General features: G+C 38.7%; 2 protein-coding genes and 1 long non-coding RNA gene across 5 annotated transcripts; 2 read left to right on the top strand and 1 right to left on the bottom strand.

Moving 5' to 3' along the window:
- Positions 1-139: 139 nt before the first annotated feature.
- On the bottom strand, positions 140-15935 carry moto (minamoto). 3 transcript variants are annotated; one of them, XM_055193996.2, is made up of 8 exons: positions 15715-15935; positions 14921-15034; positions 14365-14519; positions 14162-14275; positions 10500-12144; positions 6770-6904; positions 6139-6319; positions 140-1489 (listed from the first exon to the last, which is right to left on the bottom strand). In XM_055193996.2, exons 1-8 carry the CDS (start codon positions 15718-15720, stop codon positions 1287-1289), a joined length of 2553 nt encoding a protein of 850 aa, XP_055049971.2. In that variant the 5' UTR covers positions 15721-15935; the 3' UTR covers positions 140-1286. The 3 variants fall into 3 exon arrangements, with proteins under 3 accessions (XP_055049971.2, XP_055049972.2, XP_055049973.2); XM_055193997.2 differs by having other exon boundaries at positions 10500-12141; XM_055193998.2 differs by having other exon boundaries at positions 14927-15034.
- Positions 15936-16627: 692 nt separating this feature from the next.
- Positions 16628-19191, top strand: fzd2 (frizzled class receptor 2). The gene has a single exon (XM_055193999.2). The coding sequence runs from the start codon at positions 16878-16880 to the stop codon at positions 18528-18530; it is 1653 nt and encodes a 550-aa protein (XP_055049974.1). The 5' UTR covers positions 16628-16877; the 3' UTR covers positions 18531-19191.
- Positions 19192-23909: 4718 nt separating this feature from the next.
- LOC129423805 (uncharacterized) lies at positions 23910-25539 on the top strand. Its single transcript, XR_008637873.2, has 3 exons — positions 23910-24031; positions 24742-24786; positions 24888-25539. It is a non-coding gene; the product is annotated as an uncharacterized lncRNA (long non-coding RNA).
- Positions 25540-26780: the final 1241 nt, after the last annotated feature.

Genomic DNA, 26780 nt, shown 5'->3' with positions numbered 1-26780 from the left:
AAAATTTTCTTTAACACTTCAGATTCATCAAAATGTTGACTTAAAATAGTTTTTTATGGTAGTCACTGTGCATTGAATAACAGTGTTTCTTTGAATAAATGAATACATTTGTATTTAAATAAATTGTAGTGTTACGCACCTGAGTTTGGGGACTTTTCTGTTTAATGTTGATGTGAGTTTAATGAACAAAAAAAAGAGAAATGAAGCAATAACAGTACAAGTACACATCATAGGAACAATGACAGTTTTAACATTCACAGGTAACATTCCTTTTATTTTAGTCCATTAATGATATCTGAGCTCTTTAAATCAGTATGTAGCTCAATATATCCTAGAAACAATTAAATCACACACATATTGATATTAAACATACTTTGAAAAATAGTGATTGAAAGATTGGCAGGGAAAGATTTAAGAAGAACAAACTGAGTAACTAAGTAAAATCACATTCAGATTTTCTGAAAATAAAAGTCAGAGTTGGGTAAATATTTACTATTATTATCATTAATTGCCCAGTTAGATCACTATAAAACAAGTGCTTATTCGAATTAAATTATTTTCAAATAAATAAGTAATGACACGACAACCAGAACACAACCTTTGGTTATAAATACTGCCTTAGCTTTTGTGAATGGGTGTATCAGTGGACTTTAAACTAGCAGAGGATGTTGGTTACTTTGAAGCAGACACTAATTATTAAACTTTAAATAAACTAACATAAATTATTGCTTTTGTCCAAAGCAAAACACATACTTCACAGGTGATAACTATTTATACAATTTCAGGGTCAACTGGGCAACAAAATCCCCATATCCTCCAAAAAGTCACAGATGATACGCCTGCTGCAACATCTATATCATTATCACCATTGTCCAGTAAAAAGGTTCCTTCTTTCTGATTTCATCCCTCTTTTATATTTTACTGTCACTTTTCAGCCACTCCCAGTCTTCTGAGGCACATGTTACTCTCTCAAAACGTTCTTACCTGGGAGTTTATTTTGAGTCCTTGGACAGTAATTCAAAACTGATCTCATAATTGTATGCACTTTTGGAGAATTTGATTGTATTTTGATTGGTGGTTTCCACAGAAGACTAATAAATATTAATGAACTAAGAATTTGACCAGCTGCCCACAACTGAGCCTAATACTGCATATCACTGTAATATAATAACATAAATAACTCATCTATTCCCCTTAAAACACAATCCCATCACAACATTTATGACAGGCTAAAAATGTTATTCTATGTTAAACAAAAAGACAATTGTGTACCTGCCATTCAGTTATCACAGGGCAGTCAGTGCTATATTCAAGCCTCTCTGCTCAGGACTGCTTTGCCCTAAAGGAGAACAGATACCTTCCTCATGTCTCTCCTCTTGGTAAATGCTTGTTTTGGGCAAAGTCATTTGCAAAGCACACCAAAGAGCTGTCCGAGCCTTCCTGGTGCTGCTGCACAGATCCTTCACTGCAGATGCCAACAGAAGTATCTCTGTAACAACATAAGACATAGTGTGTTTAACATTTGTTAACTAATAAAGAGACCTTAAGTATAGGCACCGCTGTCAAGCTTCAAAAAGGATAAAAACACCATAGTAATCTTACTGGTATGTATAAAATTAAATGTGGTGTCAGGTTTGATATTTGGTCCTTTTAGGGGCATGATATAGACAACAGGGATTGGTTTATAGACAACAGCCATGTCAGATGCTTTTTGTGAATGACTTAGAGGCTGTTTACGCTTGGCATTAACATGTGTTTTCGTCGATCGGATCACAAGTGGACGACGTTAATGCCAGGTGTAAACGGTGTTCAAAACGTTTTGAGCGCGTCCACTTTCGACCACTTTCAACCACATCCAGAGGTGGTCGAAACCACTTTCGATCAGATCGCTTTGGAGCTGCGGAACGCACATGTGGTTGAATGCGTTCAAACAGCAACACGCGACCGCCTTCTCTCCGCCCATTTATCTAATCTGAGGTATTAAACACAAGTTTTACGTCTTTTTTGACTTCTGGCGTGAACATTCGGTGAACAGCGCTATTTTTAGCCTTTCATTGATAAAACTAAGCGGCTGATCTCCGTAGTTTCGTTTTGAAAGCGTGTGAAAGTTGCGCGATCCTATTTCATCAATTGCGCTGAAAATTCAAAGAAAGCTCTTACATACTCATGTACAAAACACTGTGCAGCATGTTAACTTACTACACAAGCAGTGCACTCCGACATTATATTAGTTTGCGTCCATATAAACTCATAATTACTCCCGCTCGGGTTTGAATGACAGCAGAGAGACTCGCCCACCGTCTCACAGACCACCCCCTCATAGTATTCAGCACAGAAGCGGTCGAAAGTGGACAAAAGAGACGGATTTAAATACCAGGTGTAAACGTCATGTGTCTCTCTCGTCCACTTGTGATCCGATCGATGAAAACACATCTTAATACCAAGTGTAAACAGCCCCTTGGAGGCTGTTGACACTTGGCATTAACATGCGTTTTCATTGTTTGGATCACAAGTGGACGACGTTAATGCCAGGTGTAAACGGTGTTCAAAACGTTTTGAGCTCGTCCACTTTCGACCACTTTCAACCACATCCAGAGGTGGTCGAAACCACTTTTGATCAGATCGCTTTGGAGCTGCGGAACGCACATGTGGTTGAATGCGTTCAAACAGCATGCGACCGCCTTCTCTCCGCCCATTTATCTAGTCTGAGATACTGAACACAATGTTTTATGTCTTTTCTGACTTCTGGCGTGAATACATGGTGAACACTGCTATTTTTACTCTTTTTAATTGATAAAACTAAAGCGGCTGATCTCTGCAGTTTCAAATTGCAAGAGTGTGAAAGTTGCGCGATCTTATTTCATTAATTGCCCTCAAAATTTGGAGAAAGCTCTAACATATACATACAAAACACTGTGCAGCATGTTAACTTACTACACAAGCAGCGGACTCCAACATAATATTAGTTCGCGTCCATATAAACTCATCATTACTCCCGCTCCGTTTAAATGACAGGAGAGGGACTCGCCCACAGTCTCGACAGACCACCCCCTCACAGTATTCAGGACAGCGGTCGAAAGTGGACAAAAAAGACTGATTTAAATACCAGGTGTAAATGTAATGTGTCTCTCTCGTCCACTTGTGATCCGATCAATGAAAACACATCTTAATACCAAGTGTAAACTACAGCTGCACGATTAATCGTTCGTGATGATTGTGATCTCGATTCGACACCCCCCAACGGTCTTAATTCAGCATTTTGACAATTCAGGTAATTATATTTTTAAGGAGGCAAGACGCAGTTTTGTCAGTTCTCTCGACAACACGCAATCACAGCGGCCGCGATGACGTCTTGACGTCTCATTTATTATTGCGCAAGCCAGATGTGCTCGTGCTCATGTTCGCTCCACTGGTACAGCGGATGCTTTCGCCGAGAAGTTAGACAAAACAAAACAGAAACTAAAGCGAATGAGTGAGGCAGAGCAATAGGGCTGGGTAAAAATATCGATTCATCAATGCATTGCAATTATTTGTTCCTCAATTCAATATCGATTCATCAAATCCTATGAATCGATTCAGCCTACCGGCCAGTGGCGGCGCTGTGGGTGGGCAACACTCTAGCGCCCGCCCCCCGAGGTAATTTGATCCGACCCTTTATGTAGTCTGTGAAAAAGACATCTCTAGAATAAATAAATTTAGAATTAAAGTAAATGTAGTTGGACAACGGCCCCTACAGTTACGAGTTGATGAGCGTGCATCTGTAACATCATGAGATGCAGAGCGCGAGTCACGTGACTGGCGCGAGCAGCTGTGTCACGTGTTCATATTCGCGCTTTGATCCAACGCGAGCCGCTCGCGCCCGCCCCGCATATCAAGACGCGGTGACTGACAGTGGTGAGACCTCGGACTCTATGGCTGTTTTAACTTCTTGTATTTCCATCTTACAAAACCGCCTTTTCCGACAATTGTTGTTTGATATGTCGGCTCAATGATGACTTGCTTATCCACAATGACATTAGGGGGCGGTTTCCCGGACCAGGATTAGCTTAATCCAGGACTAGGCCTTAGTTTAATTAGGAAATATAACTAGTTTTAAACAACATGCCTTACTAAAAACATTACCTGTGTGCATCGTGAAGTAAAACAAAGGGCCCTGATGTAATTTAAGATCTGTAAGTGAAAGTTATTTTCAGTTTGGAGAGCTCTTAAAAGTGTTTAAGTCTAGGACTAGTCTAATCCCTGTCCGGGAAACTGCCCCTAGATGTCTTAATAAAGGAAACGCATTGAAACGATTAGTAACAGTTAATCACCCATCGCGCCCAACACCTGCACCACTGAACGCGTATCTACTGACAAACATACACCTGATTTTACTGCTCTAGCGAAATCTAAAAGTATAATTTCTCTTATTAGAAGCTAGACTAATGTTATTAAGTTATTAAGATGGCTGTTGTAGTTTAAATAGGGGTAGTGAAATAATTAGCTTTGACAAAAACAGCATAAAGCAATGTTATGTTACATATTGTAAACTTTTTTGTTATGTGTACTAAAGTGAGTAAATAAGTTAAATTTTCAATGAGTGTGATATGACTCTTATTTACCCCTTTAAATGTAAATTAAAGCATCTTACAGTGCACTTATGTTGTTATGCAGTTTTAAAATACAACATATGAACATGAATGTAGAAAAAACCTACTTGGACATCTTACAATGCACTAATTTTGTTGTATGCAGTTTGAAAATACATGTTTGTAGAAAAAGCCTATTGTACAATGCACTGATTTTGTTGTTATGCAGTTTAAATATAGGAAAATGTAGTCATAATCACTGATATAACTTCGGCCCCTTATATGAGATGCTTTTCATGAACTGGCCCCATGACAAACTAACTGAATAGCCCTGCTCTAGTTAGAGCGTTCAGCGTTGTACAAGACACGCTTTACCAAAACAGCAAGATGACAAACAGCAGCTGCACTCCGTTCAAGCCTGCACAAAAAAAGCTAAAATTAAAATATAGGCTACTCAGGTACATAATTACTTGTGTATCTACTTATTATTGAATCAATATTGAAGCAAACAAATCAATATCGAATCGAATCGGATCGAAGCCTCAAGAATCAGAATCGAATCGAATTGTGAAATTCCTAACAATACCCAGCCCTACAGAGCAATGCGCAGGTATGTCTGACAAGAACCTTGACGTTGCTTTAGTACCAAAAAGAGGATCTTATGCCGGATCTTATCCCTTCCGAAAGGGTTTTTAGCACAATCGTGATTCTCATTTTATACAGAATCGTGCAGCTCTAGTGTAAACAGCCCCTTACAGTGCATTTACAGTTTATGTACAGATTTATTGTACACTACAGTATGTACTTGTGAAAATATGTGACTTGAAGCAAAAGTATTTTAAGAACGTATAATACATGCCGAGAGCATTCAGTTAATATTAGTGTTGCACCGATGTATCGGCCACCGATATTTATCGGCCGATTTTTGATGAATTTGAAACCATCAGCATATCGGCAATAGCACGAGAAAGGCCGATGCCGATTGTTTATTAATTAACTGCATAAAAAAATCCATTATATGTAAAAAATGAGTTAATGATGTTAATAAAATAAATGCTGAATGGCAAAAACCACCTTTGAAGGTTGTCATGCTGTCATATTATATTTGTTTTAGCTTAATTTGTGTCTCTCTTATTATGTTGGTCAGTTGAATGTTAATTAGATCCAATCCATGTTCAGTAAAAATTATTTGATGCAAAAATAAATTAGCTAATAGACCAACTGTATAGTATTGTATACAAGTGTTTAATATCGGTATCGGCATCGGTCAGAAGTTGTCTGTTTAAATCGGAATCGGACGAAAAAAATCCTATCGGTGCATCCCTAGTTAATATCATTATCTCATTTTTGACAAATGTGGCGTTAAGGGGCTTTTGCATCTGAGCTCTTCATATATTGTGATATAACACTTCTCAACTAACCACATTTTTTGTCACTATGCTGTTAAACTTAAGATGAGTGGGACAAACCATTTCCATGCCTCGCCACTGGCTATTTTAAGGACTGTGGCTTCAAATTAGTTTTTATATGATGCGTACTTCATGCTTTTGTTATAATGTATCTCACTAACCCCTTTCCTCTCTTAAGAAGGTCGCTGGCTGCCTCTGTCTGCTGCCAGCATTTATGAATTCATCCTTGCGGCGTGCCTGAGTGGTGTAGATGATCTCAAGATGCCTGTCCAGCGCTGAGATGATATTAGCATGAAGCGGAAAACTACGCAACTGTTCCATCTTCCCCAACAAACCTGCCACCTATTAAAAAACAATGCAATTTCACATTATGAACTTGAGTATTTCTAACATCCTTAAAGGGATACTTCACCGATTTAGCATTCAGCTTTGTATCTGTAGAAACCCGGCAGTATTACTGAATGACCATGTTTCCCTCCATCATTTCCCCCTGAGAGGAGAGATATCTGCATTTTGGTTCTGCAAAAAAGTCCTCCGATGATGCAAAAATCGTCATATTACATCATCGGAGGACTTTTTTGCAGAACCAAAATGCAGATATCTCTCCTCTCAGGGGGAAATGAGGGAGGGAAACATGGTCATTCAGTAATACTGCCGGGTTTCTACAGATACAAAGCTGAATGCTAAATTGGTGAAGTATCCCTTTAAGAACTCTAGAAACAAATCACTTTAATCTAAATAGTCAAATGAAAATGCATCAAAATTGCAATCAGTTTTATGGAAAAGGCTGACCTTGGCTTGTTCTCGCAGCTGGTCTACAATAAGTCGATCTACTCTAGTGGGGTTTGGAGGAATTTTGGGTAAAGTGCTGCTGGTCACCGCAGACACACGTTTTCCTGGGTAATTCATCATAAGCACAGCTTCTGCCTGTTAAGAGTAAAAACATCAGTTTTTCATCTTTTATATTTAAGAACAGGTTGAAACAACATGGCCATTTAGTAGTATGATTCAGCAAGACAAACAATATTTAATAATTTCATAAGATATTTTTTTGAAAATGTATTTTCTTTAAAAATTATATTTAGACTTTAATGCAAGAAACTGTATTACATTGCACTCACAGAAATAAAGGTACTTAAACGGTCACTGGTGGGGTGGTACTGTATGTATATGTTAATAATCGGTATTGGTCGATAAAAGCAAATTTTCACGCTACTGGCCGATAGTTTTAAAACAAACGATAGTCATGGGTGATAAATCCTGTCAATTAAATGAGAAAAAGAAAATGCAATGATTTTGAGATCTGTGTATAGAAAATTTTAAGAAACATCACTAGTTCAATGTTCAATATTAATGGTCATTATACAGTGGGGCAAAAAAGTATTTAGTCAGCCACCAATTGTGCAAGTTCTCCCACTTAAAAAGATGAGAGGGGCCTGTAATTTTCATCATAGGTACACTTCCACTATGAGAGACAAAATGAGAAAAAAAATCCAGAAAATCACATTGTCTGATTTTTTTAAGAATTTATTTGCAATTTATGATGGAAAATAAGTATTTGGTCAATAACAAATAAGCAAGATTTCGGGCTCTCACAGACCTGTAACTTCTTCTTTAGAGGATCCTCTGTCCTCCACTTGTTACCTGTATTAATGGCACCTGTTTGAACTTGTTAGCAGTATAAAAGACACATGTCCACAACCTAAAACAGTCAGACTCCAAAGTCAACTATGGCCAAGACCAAAGAGCTGTCAAAGGACACCAGAAACAAAATTGTAGACCTGCACCAGGCTGGGAAGACTGAATCTGCAATAGGTAAGCAGCTTGGTGTGAAGAAATCCACTGTGAGAGCAATTATTAGAAAAGGGAAGACATACAAGAACACTGATAATCTCCCTCGATCTAGGGCTCCACGCAAGATCTCATCCCGTAGGGTAAAAATTATCACCAGAATGGTGAGCAAAAATCCCAGAACCACATGGGGGGACCTAGTGAATGACCTGCAGAGAGCCCGGACCAAAGTAACAAAGGCTACCATCAGTAACACACTATGCAGCCAGGGACTCAAATCCTGCAGTGCCAGATGTGTCCACCTGCTTAAGCCAGTACATGTCCGAACCCATTTGAAGTGTGCTAGAGAGCATTTGGATGATCCAGAAGAGGATTGGGAGAATGTAATATGGTCAGATGAAACCAAAACATAACTTTTTGGTAGAAACTCAACTTCTTGTGTTTGGAGGAGAAAGATGCTGAGTTGCATCCAAAGAACACCATACCTACTGTGAACCAAGGGGGTGGAAACATCATGCTTTGGGGCTGTTTTTCTGCAAAGGGACCAGGATGACTGATCCACGTAAAGGAAAGAATGAATGGGGCCATGTATCGTGAGATTTTGACTAAAAACCTCCTTTCGTCAGCAAGGGCATTAAAGATGAAACGTGGCTGGATCTTTCAGCATGACAGTGATCCCAAACATACCGCCCGGGCAACGAAGGAGTGGTTTGGTAAGAAGCATTTCAAGGTCCTGGAGTGGCCTAGCCAGTCTCCAGATCTCAACTACAAAGAAAATCTTTGGAGGGAGTTGAAAATACGTGTTGCCCAGCAACAGCCCTAAAACATCACTGCTCTAGAGGAGATCTGCATGGAGGAATGGGCCAAACTACCAGCAACAGTGTGTAAAAACCTTGTGGAGACTTAGAGAAAACGTTTGATCTCTGTCATTGCCAACAAAGGGTATATAACAAAGTATTGACATGAACTTTTGTTATTGACCAAATACTTATTTTTCACCATAATTTACAAATAAATTCTTAAAAAAATCAGACAATGTGATTTTCTGGATTTTTTCCCTAATTTTGTCTCTCATAGTTGACGTGTACCTTTGATAAAAATTACAGGACTCTCTCATCTTTTTAAGTGGGAGAACTTGCACAATTGGTGGCTGACTAAATACTTTTTTGCCCCACTGTATGAATGAATAACATTCAGAAATTGTAAATTATTGAAAACTTGCTAATTATTGCATCAGATCAGCAGAAAGCAGTCTGAATAATTGCTGGCGGAAATTTTAAAAGTACACCTTTATACCTAAAGAGTGCATTTTAGTACCTTAAAAAGGTACATATTAGTAAGTCAAAGGTATCTTACCCTGTTTTTCTACCTAAATGGTACGTATTAGTTTTTCCCATTCTCTTTGGAACATTTGTTCATGAACAAGACAATCAAAATGTTTAGCCATGTGGTTAATATACCAAGGGTACACTTTATGTGTCAGTATTTTCTGATGTAAACTGTGGATTTCAAATTTTTTCTGTAAACAAATTACACACATTGTGATTTTGAAAATACAGTATATCAAATATAAATATACAAATATTTTACAGTACAAATAAAAATTGACAAAATTAGAAAAGTTCATTCTACACTGTGACAAGAAATGTCAATTTTTTTCCATCTCATAATTCCAAGATTCACTTGACACCAATTTATCAATTCAGTTCACATTTACAAAAGACTAAATAAACTTATGGAAAACATGCTTACAGTAACAAATTATAAAACAAATGGCAAGTACAATAAACTAATTTCTTTAAATGTTTTGAGGTGTAAGAGACTATTCAACAGGAACCAGTATAATGTATTTTGATGAAACATAAGCAGGGTCCGAACGCCAAGCGCCAAATGCGGGTAGATTTTCCGTTTTACGACTAAATAAAAAAGGCTATCCGACACACTGGCGGGTGATTTTCATACCAAAATTAAATAGTAATGCAATATAATGTGTTTGCCAGTAACTAATCTGGGGACGAAGTGATCTAGACACAGAACGTCCCTACGCTCCAAGTCTCGCAACACTGTCTCGGGGGCTGGAAGGTAAACAGTGCCACGAGACTTGAAGCACTATAGACGGTTTGTTGCTAGCTAGTACTGCAGCTAACTTGCGGTCTGCAGATATCTGCTGCATATTAGCTGATATGTGGCGACATTTACCGGAAGTGAAGCAACCTTTGAAATGAAAACTCACCGACAAAAAGGGGGATGAGTAAAATAAAAAGAGAAAGTTTTGTGAGAAATACAGATAAAGTAGTGTGCCTACTTGTTTGACATTTTTGGACTCTGTACATAACTTTTGGTCAACTACAGTTTCTATAAGTGCTTTACAAATAAAGTTGATTACATTTTGATCAATATATAGATTTTTTATTATACATTTAAAATTTTACTCTGGACAATTTTTAATGTTTGTTTTCAACATAATACCTTATTATCTTAATTAAATGTACTGAAATTAATGTATATGTGACCCAAAATGGCTGTTTATTATTCTGCCCGGTAAAAAATATGCTTGGCTGGTAGATTTTTTCATCTATCAGTCCTCATGGCAGGTGAGCCAAAAGGTTAATTTCGGACCCTGAACATAAGCATAAGCAACTTTTTAAAAGGTACCCTGCCAGTGACAGCTTTTGTACCTTTATTTCTGTGTATTAAAAATAAAAAACTTGAATGTCTCAAAAGCACTTACTTTTTTTCTCTCTTTCTCCAGCATTCTCCACTGCTCGTAACATTCCTCCAGATAATAGTGTAGCTGACTGTTGGGGCTTCCAAGTCCTTTGCCAAGCTTAGGTAAATTCATAGAAGACATAAACCCTGGGAAATCCCCCAATCCTTGGCTTGGCACACTAAACTCTTGCAGGTATGGACTGAGGGCTGAAATATCTCCGTTTGCAAAATGTTCATTCATGTCAATCACAGGCACAGGGCCTCCATAGGACAGTAGAGGTGGTGGCTGAATCGGGTGGCATGCATTTTTCCTAGGATCACGCATCTGATACAGGAATGGGAAAAGCTGCGATGGTGTGGGTTTGGCCGAGTTTGATCCAGCTCCGGTATATCTGACCCGCCCACCGTACACACTGTCCAGCCCCTGATATGGTTTCTGCAGAAGTCCTGGTCTCTTGTCAGTCTCCGGAAAACCAACTGGAAGTTTGGGCTTCATGCTGAATCGCTGAGTAAGACGGCCGTCCACCATGAAGCCTGTTGACTGCTGCTTGTTTTCTAGCTGGAGGTCAAAGTTTGAAATGTCCATATTTCCAAATCCATTCCTTAAACCATCCAGACTGGTTTGGCTTAGAGTGCCCTGTATTTTCTCTTCGTTTCCCTGACTGAAATCTGCTGGGACTCTTGACGCAGACTGAAACAACTGCTGAGAAGGAAGTAATGGAGCAACCCCAGACAAAAGCTTTGGTGATTCAATGTTGTTGCTACCTTGGCTTTTGTAGTGATTTGACAGGGTTTGCCGAAACTGATTCACACTTTGTGCTGCACTACTTCCCATCTGACCGGCTTCTTTGTTTGGCTGGACGAAGGTGGGTGAAAAAAGATTGGGTGGCTGTTGTCCGAACCCCAAAAATTCATTTGGAGAAAAATAACTCTGTAAAAATTTATTTTTGGCTCCTGCGTCAGCTTCTACTTGGTTCACATTGCTGTGGGTCATCTCCCTCTTAAAATTTGGCATCTGAGTAATAAGCTCTGACATCTTTTTATACGGATGGCTTTTCTGCTCTGCCATGATTTCCTCACAATTCCTCCGGACAAGAAAGTTGTTCTGATACGATTCTCTGCAGTTACCATCCTGCTCTGTCAAGAGAATGGCCAGTTTATTGACATCCTGCATAGAAAAAGATTCAGCCTTTCTCAGTTTATCCATGCCCACAGCTGAAAAGTCATGGGACGGACTAAAAACTGAGTTGTTGGCTCTGCTTATGTAATCAGACAGGCAGTTAGTGCTGCTGCAGTATCCCTCATCCTTCTCAGGTGTAATATACTCGGGTTTACCCATGTAAGACCTTAAAGCTGAGGCTGGGTTTAAGCCTGGAGGAAAAGGGAGATTTTGAGGTGGGGAGAAATATGTAACAGCCTCTCCATTGCAGGAGAAATGAAAGGGTGGCACAGAAGAATGGAAACCGTTGATATTCTGAGGTTCAGCCCACTGATGAGATTCTCTGCCTGCAACCTGAGGACAGACACTGGTGACTGGTTTAGCACAAATCTGGTTTGATGGGAAGCCAGTGCTGGGCGGCATCTGCACCTCATTATTGAAGTACTGCAAGCTGTCCTCTCTCATTAACTTAGGAGACCAAACACCTTTCATACTAGACGATGCCCTGCTAGAAATATAAATATATATGAAGATGTGTATTATCTAAAAATACACTTATGTGCATATACACAATTGTAAGCTGTGTCTCAATTCAAAGGCTGAGACCTCTGAAGGCTGCATTCCAAGACTGATTACGTCACCAAGTTGTACAGCAAAAACTTACTTTGGCATGGCAGCTTAATTTGGTAGCACCAGAGTCACGAATGGGGGCAAGAAAGAAAGAAACACTGAATCTACATCCAAATGTGTTTAATGCAGAAATATGTTGTTTACCAATTAATACAGTAATGTCTTGTTTATGGATAAACATCTCTATTCAGTCCCTCCAGAAAAACGCGATTGTGCGATCGCGCGATATATTGCATAATCAGCCAAAGCCGCATATTTATGCGGGGCTGCTTTTTTTCCAAATACGATGCACTTTCGCCGCATTAATTACATATTTCCGCGCACAAAATATGCGGGGCTTGCATGATTTCATAATCTCCGCATTTTCGTGGCAAAAAGTCACATATATATTAGCAGAAAGTTGAAAAATGTTGCATTTACTTCCCAAAAGCGCAGCCGTGTCCTCTATTGCCATGGGAACGTTATGAAGTGACGTGATTATGTGACGTGAACATCATTGCAGCTTTTGCAAGTTTCCGCAGTTTTTGCAAGTTCCGTAATTTTCGCAAATTCCCGCAATTCCATCGCATACATTGCATAAATATCCCGCATATTCCATCGCATTTTTTAAGAAAACGTGCCGCAAAATCGAGGATTTTTGCCCGCAACAATCACAAAAAAACTCCGCGTTTTCTGGAAGGACTGTCTATTAGCATCTTTACCATACTCCTAGTTAGTACATCTTTTGTAAACAGAACTTATTGTATGCTTCTTTTTACTAAATCTTTTTTCTTTTTACGCATTTTAACTAACCTTAAGCCCGATTTATAGTCGTGCGTAAGTTCTATGCCGTAGCTATCCGTAGCATGTGCGTAGCTCTGCGTTGCCTGACGTGCAACTCACAAAATTTTTTACAGCGCGTCAGATCTACGCGGACTGTGCTGTGATTGGTCCACCAGAACCCCTCCCGTCAGGTAAAAAAACTGCGTCATAGGTATTTCCGTTTGTGACGGTAAAAACAAAGATGAGCTAAGTTGAGGAGTGATTTAACTCAAACTGCATCAAAAGTCGTTGTTTATTTACTCCCATCATTGCTGGTATTCTCAAATTATACACAACAAGTTGCTGTTTGTTCTTCGTTTGTGGGTTAACTTGCTAAGCTTCTTTTTCTTTGACGGTTGCGCTGCTACTGTGGTTACACGCGTGGATACTGCCTACCAGCGGTCTGCGCGTGTGTTTGCACGTCGACGCGGACGACGACGGAAAAATATATATGAAAACGACGCGGAACCTATGCCATCACGGCTACGCAGGAGGGCCTACGCACAACTATAACGAGTCCTTTACTGATATAAACATTCATTAAAGGCGGAGTCCATGATGTTTGAAACCCAATGTTGATATTTGAAATCACCTAAACAAACACGCCCCTACCCCAATAGAATCTGGACCTTCTGTTGATAGACCCGCCCCACACATACGCAACCCAGTCCTTTGAAGGATCCAGCCTTCGAATTGGGACACAGCTTATGTGTACATACAAAAGACTCCATCATGTAAAGTCAAATTAAAGAAATGTAAAACCTAGCTAAAACAGTTTTTTTTTGTGATTTAACATTTTCTACATAAAATCATCCCACATAATATAAGGAACACTGTGAAAATATAACCTTGATATCTTTAATACTGACTGAGTTAGGGCATGTCAGAGATTTAAATTAAAGTGAAATCAATAAGTTAAATCAAACTTTGATGCTCCTAATCTCACAATTGGAAATGGTTGCAAATAATGAAATAGCATTAAACACTGATTTAAAAGAATTATCATTTGTATTAAAATACAGGGGGTTTTAGTCATGTCAGTAATAATTAGCATTAATGGTTTATTTGTTTTACCCAAAGCAAGAGAAACATACTTTTCTGAGAAATATGTGGAGTATGGGTCCATCGAATCTGGCTCGTCCAAGATGTTTGACACTAATCCATAAAGATCGGCTTCACTTCCCCAACTGCTGCCATCTATCAGATGTCTTTGAAAGATAATATTTTAGTTGTGCAAAATATCAAACCCCTTATATAATACAATGTATTATTAATATGTCTAAAAGTAACAAATAACCTGTTATTAGGCGTGCCTTGAGGACAATCCACTGATTTACAACCGTCTTCCAGAGTTGACCAAACTGTGTAAGGCAGAGGTGCATAGTCTTGCAACAGGCAGTCCGATAAAGAGTTGGAAGACTGAGACATGCATCTGCCATCATTAAAACTTTTCTGAAAACACATTTGAGACAAATGAAATGTCTGCTTTCTTTTAGTATGACAGAGATCTCTCTGTTTCATACTGAAAAAAGAGATATAGATTATTTTCATCTCTTAAAGGGTATCAGCCATTGCTGATAAATTTGTTTTCTTTATTGGGAAAAAATAAAAATTTAGGTGTAAAAGAAAAGATTTTTCATACTCATTCTATTTAAACATGGAGATTGATATATGACATTTATATCAATGTATCTGATATATAACATTTGAATAATTTAGTAGTTACAATTACAATACATTTACTTCTAACTACACACCAATTACACACTCCTTTTACACAAGAGATGCAAATCAGTTCACTGAAAGGATTCTTGTAATCTGTTAAAATGTTAGCCATTAGTAGGGTTTTTCACCTGTACCTTGTAAGGAGAAAAGTATGAGTCTGGTCCTCCATTCTGAAACCGATCAAACGTATTTCTTGCTCCACTTGTATGCCCATTGAATTTACTTTTCATTGCATTATTAACCTCAAACAAAAAAAATTAATCAGACATAATTATATTGATAATAACTACCGAAAAGCATTCAATGTCATGACAACTCTTTATTGTCATATTACTTGTTGAGACTGATTAGATAACCAAAACTTCAACTATTGTAGCCTAAAAAAGATAAATATGATAATTAGTAACTAATTATACAGTTAAATCTACTCAGCCATCAAGAAACAACATGGCAATGTGAGCAGTAATCACATTGAAGGGGTGTACAGTAACGTTATATAAGCGTGCTGGTAACAAGTAAAAGGCAGTCCATAATATGCAAAATGATGACGAGGATTCATTGACTGTTCAAAACTAAATTAATTGTCTTTTTGCAGCAATAAATGATTGACAAAGGGGTTCTCAATATTCCCACATATAATCATAACCATGTTTGCCCAGACACTTTCCTTTAAGTTACGATACGTTAACGTTTACATCAAATCTAGTCAAATGAGGCCTTGTAGTGATTTTTTTTTTCGGCTGACAAGTCGATATTTGGGTGATTATTCGGTGCCTTTCATTTATTACTTTGAATACTGCAATTAGCTTGTCCTGGACTCTTCGTAATTTAAATCTATATTTGGTCGGTAAACAATTTAACTTTTTTACGTTTTTAGGTTGATAAAGTTAACCAGAACTTTTCCCTCAGAATTTGCTCTTACCTCCATTGACAATGAATTTTGCTGGCAGCGGCTAATATCTTCTCTCTTTAATTACTTTCAATATAAATAATAAATATATATGTCCACGATTGTTCAAATTAATCATACAGGTGATTTATTGCGAAAAATAATTAAAGACGTTAGCACAATCAAGTAGTCAAACTTCTTCACAGGAGTGCTCCCGCTCCTGCCCGGTGTCTTCTCACCCCTCTACCCGCGAAGCAAAGCATCTGCAGCAGACAACTGTTTTCTGTATTTCTATTGGCTAAACAACTTTTAATTAGCCAATCAAACAATCGCCTGCAGAGTTTCGTGCACGCTTAGCAACCGAGTGATAACTTTACTGAAACACATAGCAGATACAATTTGTTTTAATCTAATTATTTGGTTTATATGTAAATTTATTGCTTTATTTAATTGTTGATTGAAATGTATACATTAAAAATACATGAAGACTGCTATTGACGAAATAGCCACAAGATGTCACTGCTTCTTAAAGATGGAGCGTATTTTCAGACATTTGATCACTCTTTCACCTTCAAAACTGCTGGTAGACAGGATAGTATAGGATAAAAGTATTTTATATTTGATTATTTATGTTTTAAACTCTTGTTTATTTCATTATAAATCGTTATTTTCACATAAAAAAATAAATTGACGAAACAGCAGATGTCTTGTCTTATGATTTTATAGATAACGTTAGATAGATAGATAGATAGATAGATAGATAGATAGATAGATAGATAGATAGATAGATAGATAGATAGATAGATAGATAGATAGATAGATAGATAGATAGATTTTTGCTGTGCAGTTTTAGTTGACTAATGGCATATGGTGGTGATATTGATATTCCGTGATTCAATTGGTCAGAAGACCTTGATGAAGGTTTAGGGTGGGAATCTGTTTCAAGACCCCCAAAATCCCTCCTTCTCGTACTCCCTTCAAAGTTAGTAGCAGGCAGCCCAGGGGGAACTTGAAACAGTCTGACGGACAAAGGGGGAAAAGTCATGTAGCCACTTCTGCGCTCAACAGATATGCATCGCAAAGTATGCGCTTTACGTTAGTTGGTGGACTTTTAGTCGAGTCTTTTCATTCGAGATTCTCCAAAACGATGCCAAGTGAAAGTTAAGCGGCAGTTGCTTACGAAACTTTCAGGGACAATGAAGACGAGTAGACGTTTCTGTCCGTTTTTGGCTGTGCTGCTGTCGTGCTGTGTTTTGGCGTCTGGACAATATCATGGAGATAATGGAATAGCTCTTCCCGAACACGGATTCTGTCAGCCCATAACAATCCCGTTGTGCACGGACATCGCTTACAACCAAACTATAATGCCGAATCTGGTTGGCCACTACAACCAAGAGGACGCGGGGTTAGAGGTTCATCAGTTTTACCCGTTAGTAAAGGTACAGTGCTCTCCCGAACTGAAGTTTTTCCTGTGCTCCATGTACGCACCAGTATGCACGGTTTTGGAAAAAGCCATTCCTCCCTGTCGCTCCATTTGCGAGAGGGCAAAGCACGGCTGCGAGGCCCTCATGAACAAGTTCGGGTTTCAATGGCCGGAGCGGCTGAGATGTGAACATTTCCCCGTGCTGGGAGACGGGCACATTTGCGTGGGTCAGAACGACTCCACGGCCACGGTGTCGCCCGTTCATATGCCTATACCGGGAACACCCGGTGTTCATCTGTACTCGACGCCCGACAAACCTTTCCGCTGTCCGTCTATGCTTAAAGTGCCATCCTACCTCAGCTATAAGTTTTTGGGTGAGTTGGACTGCGGTGCTCCATGCGAGTCCTCCAAAACCCATGGGGCTTATATGTTCTTCACTGACCAGGAGATCGAATTTGCTCGTATTTGGATTCTCATTTGGTCCTCCCTTTGCTGTGCATCCACATTTTTTACTGTAACCACTTACTTAGTGGACATGCAACGTTTTAAATATCCAGAGCGTCCCATTATTTTCCTGTCTGGTTGCTATACCATGGTCTCCATCGCATACATTGCTGGCTACTTTCTGGGCGATAAGGTTGCGTGTAATGAGAGCTTTCTTCCTGATGGCTATAAAACCATTGTTCAGGGTACAAAAAAGGAAGGATGCACAATTCTTTTCATGATGTTGTATTTCTTCAGTATGGCTTCTTCAATCTGGTGGGTCATCCTGTCTCTCACCTGGTTCCTGGCTGCGGGTATGAAGTGGGGTCATGAAGCCATTGAAGCCAATTCGCAATACTTTCATCTGGCTGCCTGGGCCGTTCCAGCCGTAAAGACCATTAGTATACTGGCCATGGGACAGATTGATGGAGATGTGCTAAGTGGTGTGTGTTTTGTGGGCCTAACTAATCTGGATCCACTAAGGGGATTCGTGTTAGCCCCCCTCTTCATCTACCTCTTCATCGGCACCTCTTTCCTGCTCGCCGGCTTTGTGTCGCTCTTTCGCATCCGCACCATTATGAAGCACGACGGCACCAAGACAGAAAAACTGGAACGTTTGATGGTTCGCATAGGCGTCTTTTCGGTTCTCTACACCGTCCCGGCCACCATCGTCATTGCTTGCTTTTTTTACGAGCAGGCCTTTAGACAGCACTGGGAGAGGAGCTGGATCAGTACAAATTGTAAGAGCCTGGCCATTCCCTGCCCCATGCAGCCCGCTCCACACATGACCCCCGACTTCACTGTTTTTATGATCAAGTACCTGATGACTCTTATCGTAGGGATCACTTCAGGATTCTGGATTTGGTCCGGGAAGACGCTGCATTCTTGGAGAAAGTTCTACACGCGTTTGACCACAGGCGGGCAAGGGGAGACGACGGTGTGAATTCCTGAATTTTAGGAATACAAACTGATAAAATCACAAATATAAAGTGCCTTCAGTACGTTTAAAGCAATTATACATGCCCATTTTCTGCAAGTACTGTTTGTCAGATTCCAGACTTTTGGAGCATTTTGGGTTCTTGGACTCTCAAGTGGAAAGAATGTAAAACCATCTTGGTTTCCCCAAACAAACATGGCCAATTTGATACCAAGTGTTTTCCTCCCCCAGTCTGCACTCCCCCTTTTTTTTCTCATAAGCTGCTGGCCATAAAAACTCTACTTGGAAAGTGAGATACCAGCTGGGAATTCAGCAAATGCCAGAGCATGAAGGGGGATGAAAGCCTGAAAAGGCTTGTCATCTAATATGGCAGACTGTTAAATGTACTTAAATCATTGTAAATAGTTTTTGTAAAAATCTGTATTTGAACGTGATTATATATTTGTATTTAAGCCAATCTGTATCTTTTTGTGTGTTTCAGCTAAATATTCCTGTTTTTTAGCCACCCTTCTCTCTTAAAATTTCTTGCTCATATCAGTTAGCATTCTGTACTCAAGTTTGTCCATCTGTTTCAGATTAAAAGTGCTGTACATATAACTTCCTTTTTTCTCCCATGTATCACTGCTAAGCCATATTTAGCACACCAGTAAAAGAAAATTTCTTCCTGTGCTGTGTGTCGTATGAGTGACTGAGTAACGCTGTTTTTCAAAATATGTAATCCAGCTGTATGTAATTGAGCGTTTGAAACCACCATCTTAAGTTGAGTGTTTGGAATGGTTGTGTGCGTGAGTCAGTGAAAGAGAGTGCTGATTAAACACCGTATTTTGTCTGATTGCGGTGTGAAGCAGTCATTGAGGAGCAAATGGTTCTCGCATGGTCCTCCGAGCTGAGGCATGTGGAAAGAAATGAAAAGCACATGATAAAATGAATGTGTGTTTATGTCACAAACCAGGCTGCCTTGCACTCTAAGCTACACACTAGACTTTTTGTTACCAATACCTTAAAACTGGTATCATAAAGAAAAAAAATCATATCCATTTATAAAGTCATTAACAGCTAATGATTGGTATTTTGTTTAATCATTCTTGTGAATGCCTATACTTTAAAAGTAAGGTAGGTCTAGAGTAGTTGATGTCTGTTATGAATTACCACTAAACTACTGCAGGGTTTTATTCCACCAACTTTCCCTGTCTTCTGACTTCTTGGTTTTTTGGGTTCTCCTTGGTTTAGCCTGTGAGTGTCTGTTTGTGAGCTCAGGTTTCTAATCTAATGCATGCCTCTGGGCAGCCAATTTCATGCGCAGCCCTTCATACAATGTTTGCCTTCTTCCTTGTCACTCATTCACTCATACACCTCAAACCTTCATTGTGTGTGCGTGCGTGACACTATATACAGGTATATTGAAGGAAAGTCTGTAAAGAGCGACATGGTTTTGGAGGTTTTTTTAATGCTTTATTTAATTGTGGTTAGAAAGGCTTGGATGTTTAAACATAGATTTGTATCTGTATACAAACTCCTACCAACTGCTACAAATCATGCATGTACACACTCCTTATGCGTTTTATGAGTTTGCATGTTGATATAATTATAAGATAGTAAATGTTTCATTCATTTGGCTTTCTGTCCATAACATAGCCCTTATGAACAACGAAAACATATTCGAATGCAATTTCATGAAATGTATTTTATAAGGTATTTTGAATCGTATTCATTTGTACAACCAAATGTTAATTTTGCCCCTGTGACGTTGGGGTGGGATTTCATGGTTTGCTTGTTTTTTGTGATAATCGTACATTTTCATATGATGCACTTTGTATGAATTGGTCAACTCATAAAATACATATGAATTCCTGTGAGATCAGGCTGTGTAATATTATAATGGAAGTAAAGTTATGCTGAGAAATAAAATAAGGAGGAGGCCAGAAATTGAGCTGGAGACAGGTGAGTGTTTATTTGCCTTAACAGGGTGATTCTCACGAAAACTTGGTTTTAAAAATGTCAAGCATGAAAATGTAAAAATTGCTTAAATTTACTTTTTTCCCACCAGACATTGAAAAACAAAGTCTGGAGTAAATGGGAACATTAATTTAAAAACTTTTACTTATCATTTAACACTTTTTGTAACATAATTTAAAAAATTAGTCCTAAAAAATCTCATTACCGCAACAGTCAGAAAACATCAACACTGACATATTTTCAAAATGACATGTCAAACCTGAAAGAACATAATTTGGAGATTCTGCACATGCATTTAAAATCAAAGTATTATGCTTCTATTAATTAAATTAACATTTAATAAGCATCTGTTGCGGTAATGATAATCAAAATATCGTGTAAGCATTCTGACAAGACAATATTTCAAATTAACCGTAAAAAAATGATCTTACCTGGTAGCCATCTTGAAGTAACTGGTCCATGTGCTTGGTCACTCAAAATCAAACTTTATTAAAATTCTGTATTTGTGCTTAAACTGTTCTCAAAAAGCGGAGGATGAGAACATCAGGCATGGCCACATCATTTTCCTAATTTTTCTTCATTATTATTATACATGAATATTCAGTAAATATTTTTTCTGTCATCTAAAGTAGTCTAGCAAAACATCCATTTATTTTTTTCTTAATATTTTTGTGTTCATTTGATTAAATTACAACATAACGCATGTTCAAACACAGCCGGACACATTGCGGTAATGAGAATTTCAGCAGAAAATGAGATAAAATTTCCAATTATAAATTCTTATGTTGAAATCACACATTGTGCAAGGTAGAACACAGTATTGTGTTAATTCTGATGCTTTTTAATGTTACTATATTACACATTTTAAAGCTAAAATCATTAGTGCCGTGGTGTTTCAATGGTTTCGTGAGAATCACCCAACAATGATCACAACATTACATTAAAATGTCATAAACTTTTTGTTAAATGCATTCAGTAAAACAAATGATGGAATATGGTAACAAAATAAAGCACAGCGACGACCGTGTTAAAGAGTGCCTATTTCATTACAACAAAACAAAGTTATTTTGTGTATTTGGTATAATACAATGTGTTTGCATGGTTTATGGTTTCCACATACTGTACATTACCGTACTCTCTTCCTGATTGGCCTGCTAATCTGTACGTTGTGATTGGCCTGAATACTTTTGACGTCAGCCAGAAATGTGACGCTCCTTACCATGTTTGAAAGATTCGCTGGCTAACAGGAGTTAACTTACAGGCTGTGAGTCCGAAACGGGAGGAATAATGATAATGGCGGTCTTTTCGACATCACCAATCCCAGGAAGTAAACTGTTGCCTGCAATCCGTGTGTTTGTTGTAGTCAAAGAAAAGAGATTTACGTTGGAGACAAACTCGCGTCATCGTGTACTTTGGGGTTTGTACCTTTTGTATATCGTTAACGTGTATTAATACACACTTACACGCCAAAGGAAATTCAAAACATGAATCGGACAATAGGTGCTCTTTAATGGAAAGCTTTGTGTGTATTTATTACTGTTAACGTAAAATGATATGCCCGCTGCCTCTCAAAATAATCTCTCCAAACATTTAGACAAAGACGAACACACAGTCTTATTGTTGGAATCTCCCTGAAAGATAAAGAGCGGTAATTCAGCTCCTGGAGATGGTGATGTCATGGCAGAGATGAAGGGGAAAAGTAAGTAGATCCACCCTAAATCTTAGCAACTAGGGAAAGTACCACAGGCATTTACTCTCTTTCTATCGATCAATGCGATTCGAGCTTCGAGAGTTGTCTCTAAAATTGGGATTGTTCTGGAAACACTTCAATTTCTACTTTCAACCAACTCTAAACCAAGCAGAGATTTCATTTTATTGCTGACTTCTCAGAAGATTTCACAGATAGTTGTTATACTGTTGACAGCTCAAGATGAGAAAGTATTCATATCTCCAGTGATACTTCTGCAGAGTCTGTCATCACTTTAATTCTTCTCGTGGTAGATGACTTGATCCCTCAGGGGAGGTTTGAGAGATGTAGGTTAGATAAAACAGATGTCCCAGATTTGTTACTGGTGATATAAAGGCATTTCGCAACCTAAAAGATATAAATGGTAAAACTGTGAACAGTTCAGGTTTCGGTGTCATTCAAAAAATAATGAAACCCCATGTGTCTTTTAAAGGTGCAGTGTGTAATTTTTAGAAGAACCTCTTGACAGAAATGCAAAATACTATACAAAACTATATTATCAGTGGTGTATAAAGACCTTTTTATAATGAACCGTTATGTGTTTATTGCCTTAGAATGAGACGTTTTATCTACATACACAGAGGGTCCCCTTACATGGAAGCTGCCATTTTGTGCAGCCATGTTTCTACAAAAGCCCTTAACAGACAAATTTTTTATTAAGTTGTCTCCAATGATGACATGTTTGTCTGGTGGCGGCTACCGTAGCTTCTCTATGTGTTTCAAAAGCAATAGGTGAGCAGTGGACTTAGCCGTTGGTTGCAATTCACAACCTCACCACTAGATGCCGCTTAAATTTACACACTGCACCTTTAAGATATTATTATATGGCGTTCCTTACTTTTTTCAACTTGCAATACACTGACAACTCTCTATCTCTCCCTTGCTTTATTTTTCTCAGATGAAATAAAGAATGCAGTGAGCCAGTGGCCAAGTATATAGCACTGACTGTACCTTATGAATTTGGCTGGCCCAGTGACAGCACATATCCTGTCTATAACTGTGTGTGTATGAGATAGCTGATCTGCCTAAAAGTTTGATTTTTGAGCTTGGTTCAAGTTGATGATGAGAATCCCTGTTTTGCTTTTCTATAAAAAGTGAAGGGAGGGAAAAAGTTTAACATAACAACTAAACAATGGAGTGATAAAACGCTGGTTGCTGGAGTGGTTTCCATTATGGTTTTGTAAGATTGGTTGGGAAGATAATGTGGAAAATACAGCAATGCAGTGTTAAGTTTCCACATTACCCTCCCAACTATTTTTCTTTCTATATGTCTTTCATTTGGTCCAGGACAAACAAGCACTGAGAAAAAATGGCATTGTAGTACACTGAGAGATTATGTTTCAGTATTGAACAAAGCATTCGGTCTTGTAACCCAGGGCCAAAAATGAAAAAGCAGCCAAGAGCTTATTTTACCGAGAATTTGAGTCTCACCGCCCCATCTCTTTCCTTTTATGTTGAATATTTTACAAAATGTCAGCAGACACATGTGTTTAATGATAAAAGTTTACTCCTTAGAATCTCTGTTTATTTTCGTTAACCTTTTATCGACAAGATGACTTCAAAGTTGTGCATTTGTAATTCAAGCAGTTTTCAAAGGTGAAATCTCACTGGCGTGACAATACTCTTCCTGCATCTGTATTAGTTTAGTTCTCGCTGCTTTAAGAGATGTGAATGCATGCTGAGGGGATTGGCTCCCCGCTTTTGGCATGCGTTAAAAATGTTGATGACTTGCCAGTGTAAAAGTTTTAGCTTTAGTACCGAACTCTTCCCAGACCTCCACAGCCTGAGAAACGTCCAGATCAAAGTATTTTCTGAGTGTTTATTGTGTGTTTTTCTCTGAAAGGTTGTTGCTGTTATAGTATATAGCTGTTTTCAAACATGTTATGCTATGTTGCCGTGTAAATGTAAGCTGGAGAGAGCAGACATAGCAACAGGGAAAACTAGACAAAACTAACATTTATCAGCTTAATAGAAAAGGCATGCCGGGTTTAGATCTTCTGATTTGTGTATGTTTTCACTCTTTTTATGCACGTGGAATTATACAGCTTTTATCTCCTCCCGTGGGACATGAATGGGCAAGCTAAATAGTAGGCAGAGGAATGCTAACCATCAGATCACATGGCGATTAAAACAAACACACATTTACACTCATGCACAAACAGATATGTGTTCACCTGCTTGAGCTGCACCAAACCAGCATCTACCAACTTGAATTGGGATATTGGTTTGATTCTGTTTATTCAGCAGGTGTTTAAAATAGCTTTAAAAGAGTGACAATACAGTCTTAACCACTGACTGGCTGACCATATACACACCCTCTATCTGTATTTGTTTCTATTGGCCTCTTTTATTATATGCAAACAGGAAATGGGTAGCGTTCCTGCTCCCACCTTCCTCTGTGACAATTGCTTCCTTAATTGTTACTGTATGTGTGACCAAGTATTTAAAATGTTTTTAACTTCTTTGCATGTTTTTGTGCATTCGTGATTGCATTTTCTTTGTCTTAATTTATAGGTCTGAGTCTGTGGGTGGATTTACCAGAGGGAAGTCTCGATGTTTGTAAGTGTGTGGCAACAATAACTTCTACTAGCAGCTGCCGTTTAGAAAAGTGACGACAGCTGTGTTATGACTGTGCGCTTGTGTGTGATGGCTATTTACAGAATAGGACACCCAGCAAGGATAATGATGGCCTTCTGTGTGAGCAAACACGTCTGTGTGCTGAAGATTGAGATTGACAACAGATTGAGATGGACCGAAGGAGAGATCTGGAGGAGATGGACAGATTTTAGAGGATGATTCAGTGCCGGCCACCAATTGTGCAGAACCGCTGTTGATTTGGCGGTATAAAATGAATGATGCAATTTAGGTTTATTGCAATCTCAATTTCATTCTACAAAGAAAACAAAAAAGTACAGAAAGCATGTTTACAAAGATAATTCAAAACACAGAAAACTGGTATTGTGTGGTATTGGTTTTCACCAAAGGATGCTGGTGTCACCAGGCATCCTGACTAGCTTAAAGGTGTAGTGTGTATTTTTTAAAAAGATCTCTTTACAGAAATGCAAAATAATATACAAAACTATATTAAAGACCTTTTTATAATGAACCATTGTGTTTTTATTACCTTAGAATGAGAGATTTTATCTACATACACCGAGGGTCCCCTTACGTGGAAGTCGCCATTTTGTGCCGCCATGTTTCTACAGAAGCTCTTTTATTACAAAGTTGTCTCCGTTGATGACATGTTTTTCCTGTGGCGTCTACCATAGTTTCTCTATGCGTTTCAAAAGCAAGGGGTGAGCAGTGGACTGAGCCGTTGGTTGCAATTCGCAACCTCACCACTAGATGTAAAATTTACACACTGCACCTTTAACCAAAAAGATTTCTTTGGTTAACCGACTTCACAAGAAAGAGAAATGAATGCAATTCTACACCAACCTTTAAATCTGTTTTTGTTTGCTAAGCCATACAAAAACTTTCCTTACTATACACTTTATTCTCTTTGTGTAAGTAGTTTTACTTGCACTTTAGTTGTACTTTATGAAAGCAGGCGTTTAATGACTGATATGGGTGTATCTGGATCAAGACTTGACTGCAGTGCAATAGATGCGCACCCTTAGGCACCCTATAGACTGGCAAGGACTAACCTGGGGCGGAGGCTCAGGCATTAGGGTGGAGTTGTAATGCGAATCTTCAGTCTTCAGGTAATGAGTAACAGCTTCGGCTCCTGACAGTCGAGTCTCTGATCGTCAAGGCTTTAATAGAGGCTTTTTAAATGGCTCATCTTTAGGAATTTACAATGCAACTCCCACCCACACTCACTAAGAGGAGAGGAGGAGACATAGCATACAGCCGTGTTGTCCCGACAGAGAGCAGAATGGGAAAACACAACCAGAGGCAAAAATAAAGCCTGTAAAGTATAAGCATGCTAATGTGAGTGCGTACGTGCGTGTGTGGAAGAAGAGAGTGAGCATGAGTTCTGTATTGTTGGCCTTTGTAGTCTGCATGTGTGTGTAAAGTTGATGGTCTGTACATTTGCTGTAATTTTTCCCTTCCAGTGTAATCACTTCCATCTGGGACCTGCCCAGAGAGGGGCCCCAGATTGGAGGTAAGAGACAAAATGCACACTCCCACACAGCATTACAGTACGACTCCCTAGTCTCACATCTCTGACATTTAAAACTCATTTATTTGGACTTGATTAAACACAGCTTTACAAGAAAAACATGAACTAAACTAAGTAAGGTAAAGCATAAAACAGGTTTTTGCAACAAGAAACACTGGAGAGCAGAAAACATGTAAGACAATAAGTACATAGCTTCTAAGTAGTTAATGACGATGTAGCGCCATCTACTGGCTGTATAGGTGTATAGGTCGCAGTCTAATTAAGGAGTCAGAAAGTCGCCAGAAGCGCCAAACCTATCATTATCTTGGGAAGTACACATTCACATCTGCTACCCTTAGTAATTATTATTATCTAGTTAAAAACACAGCTTTTATTTTGTTAAAAGGTTATCCGTGGGGCACGTGTCTGTATAACGTGTATGAAAACA

This window comes from Misgurnus anguillicaudatus, chromosome 19, assembly GCF_027580225.2.
Source record: "Misgurnus anguillicaudatus chromosome 19, ASM2758022v2, whole genome shotgun sequence".
In the NCBI taxonomy this organism is placed as follows: Eukaryota; Metazoa; Chordata; class Actinopteri; order Cypriniformes; family Cobitidae; genus Misgurnus; species Misgurnus anguillicaudatus.
The sequence above is the reverse complement of the archived record's forward strand: the minus strand, read 5'-3'. Positions and strand labels throughout refer to the sequence as shown.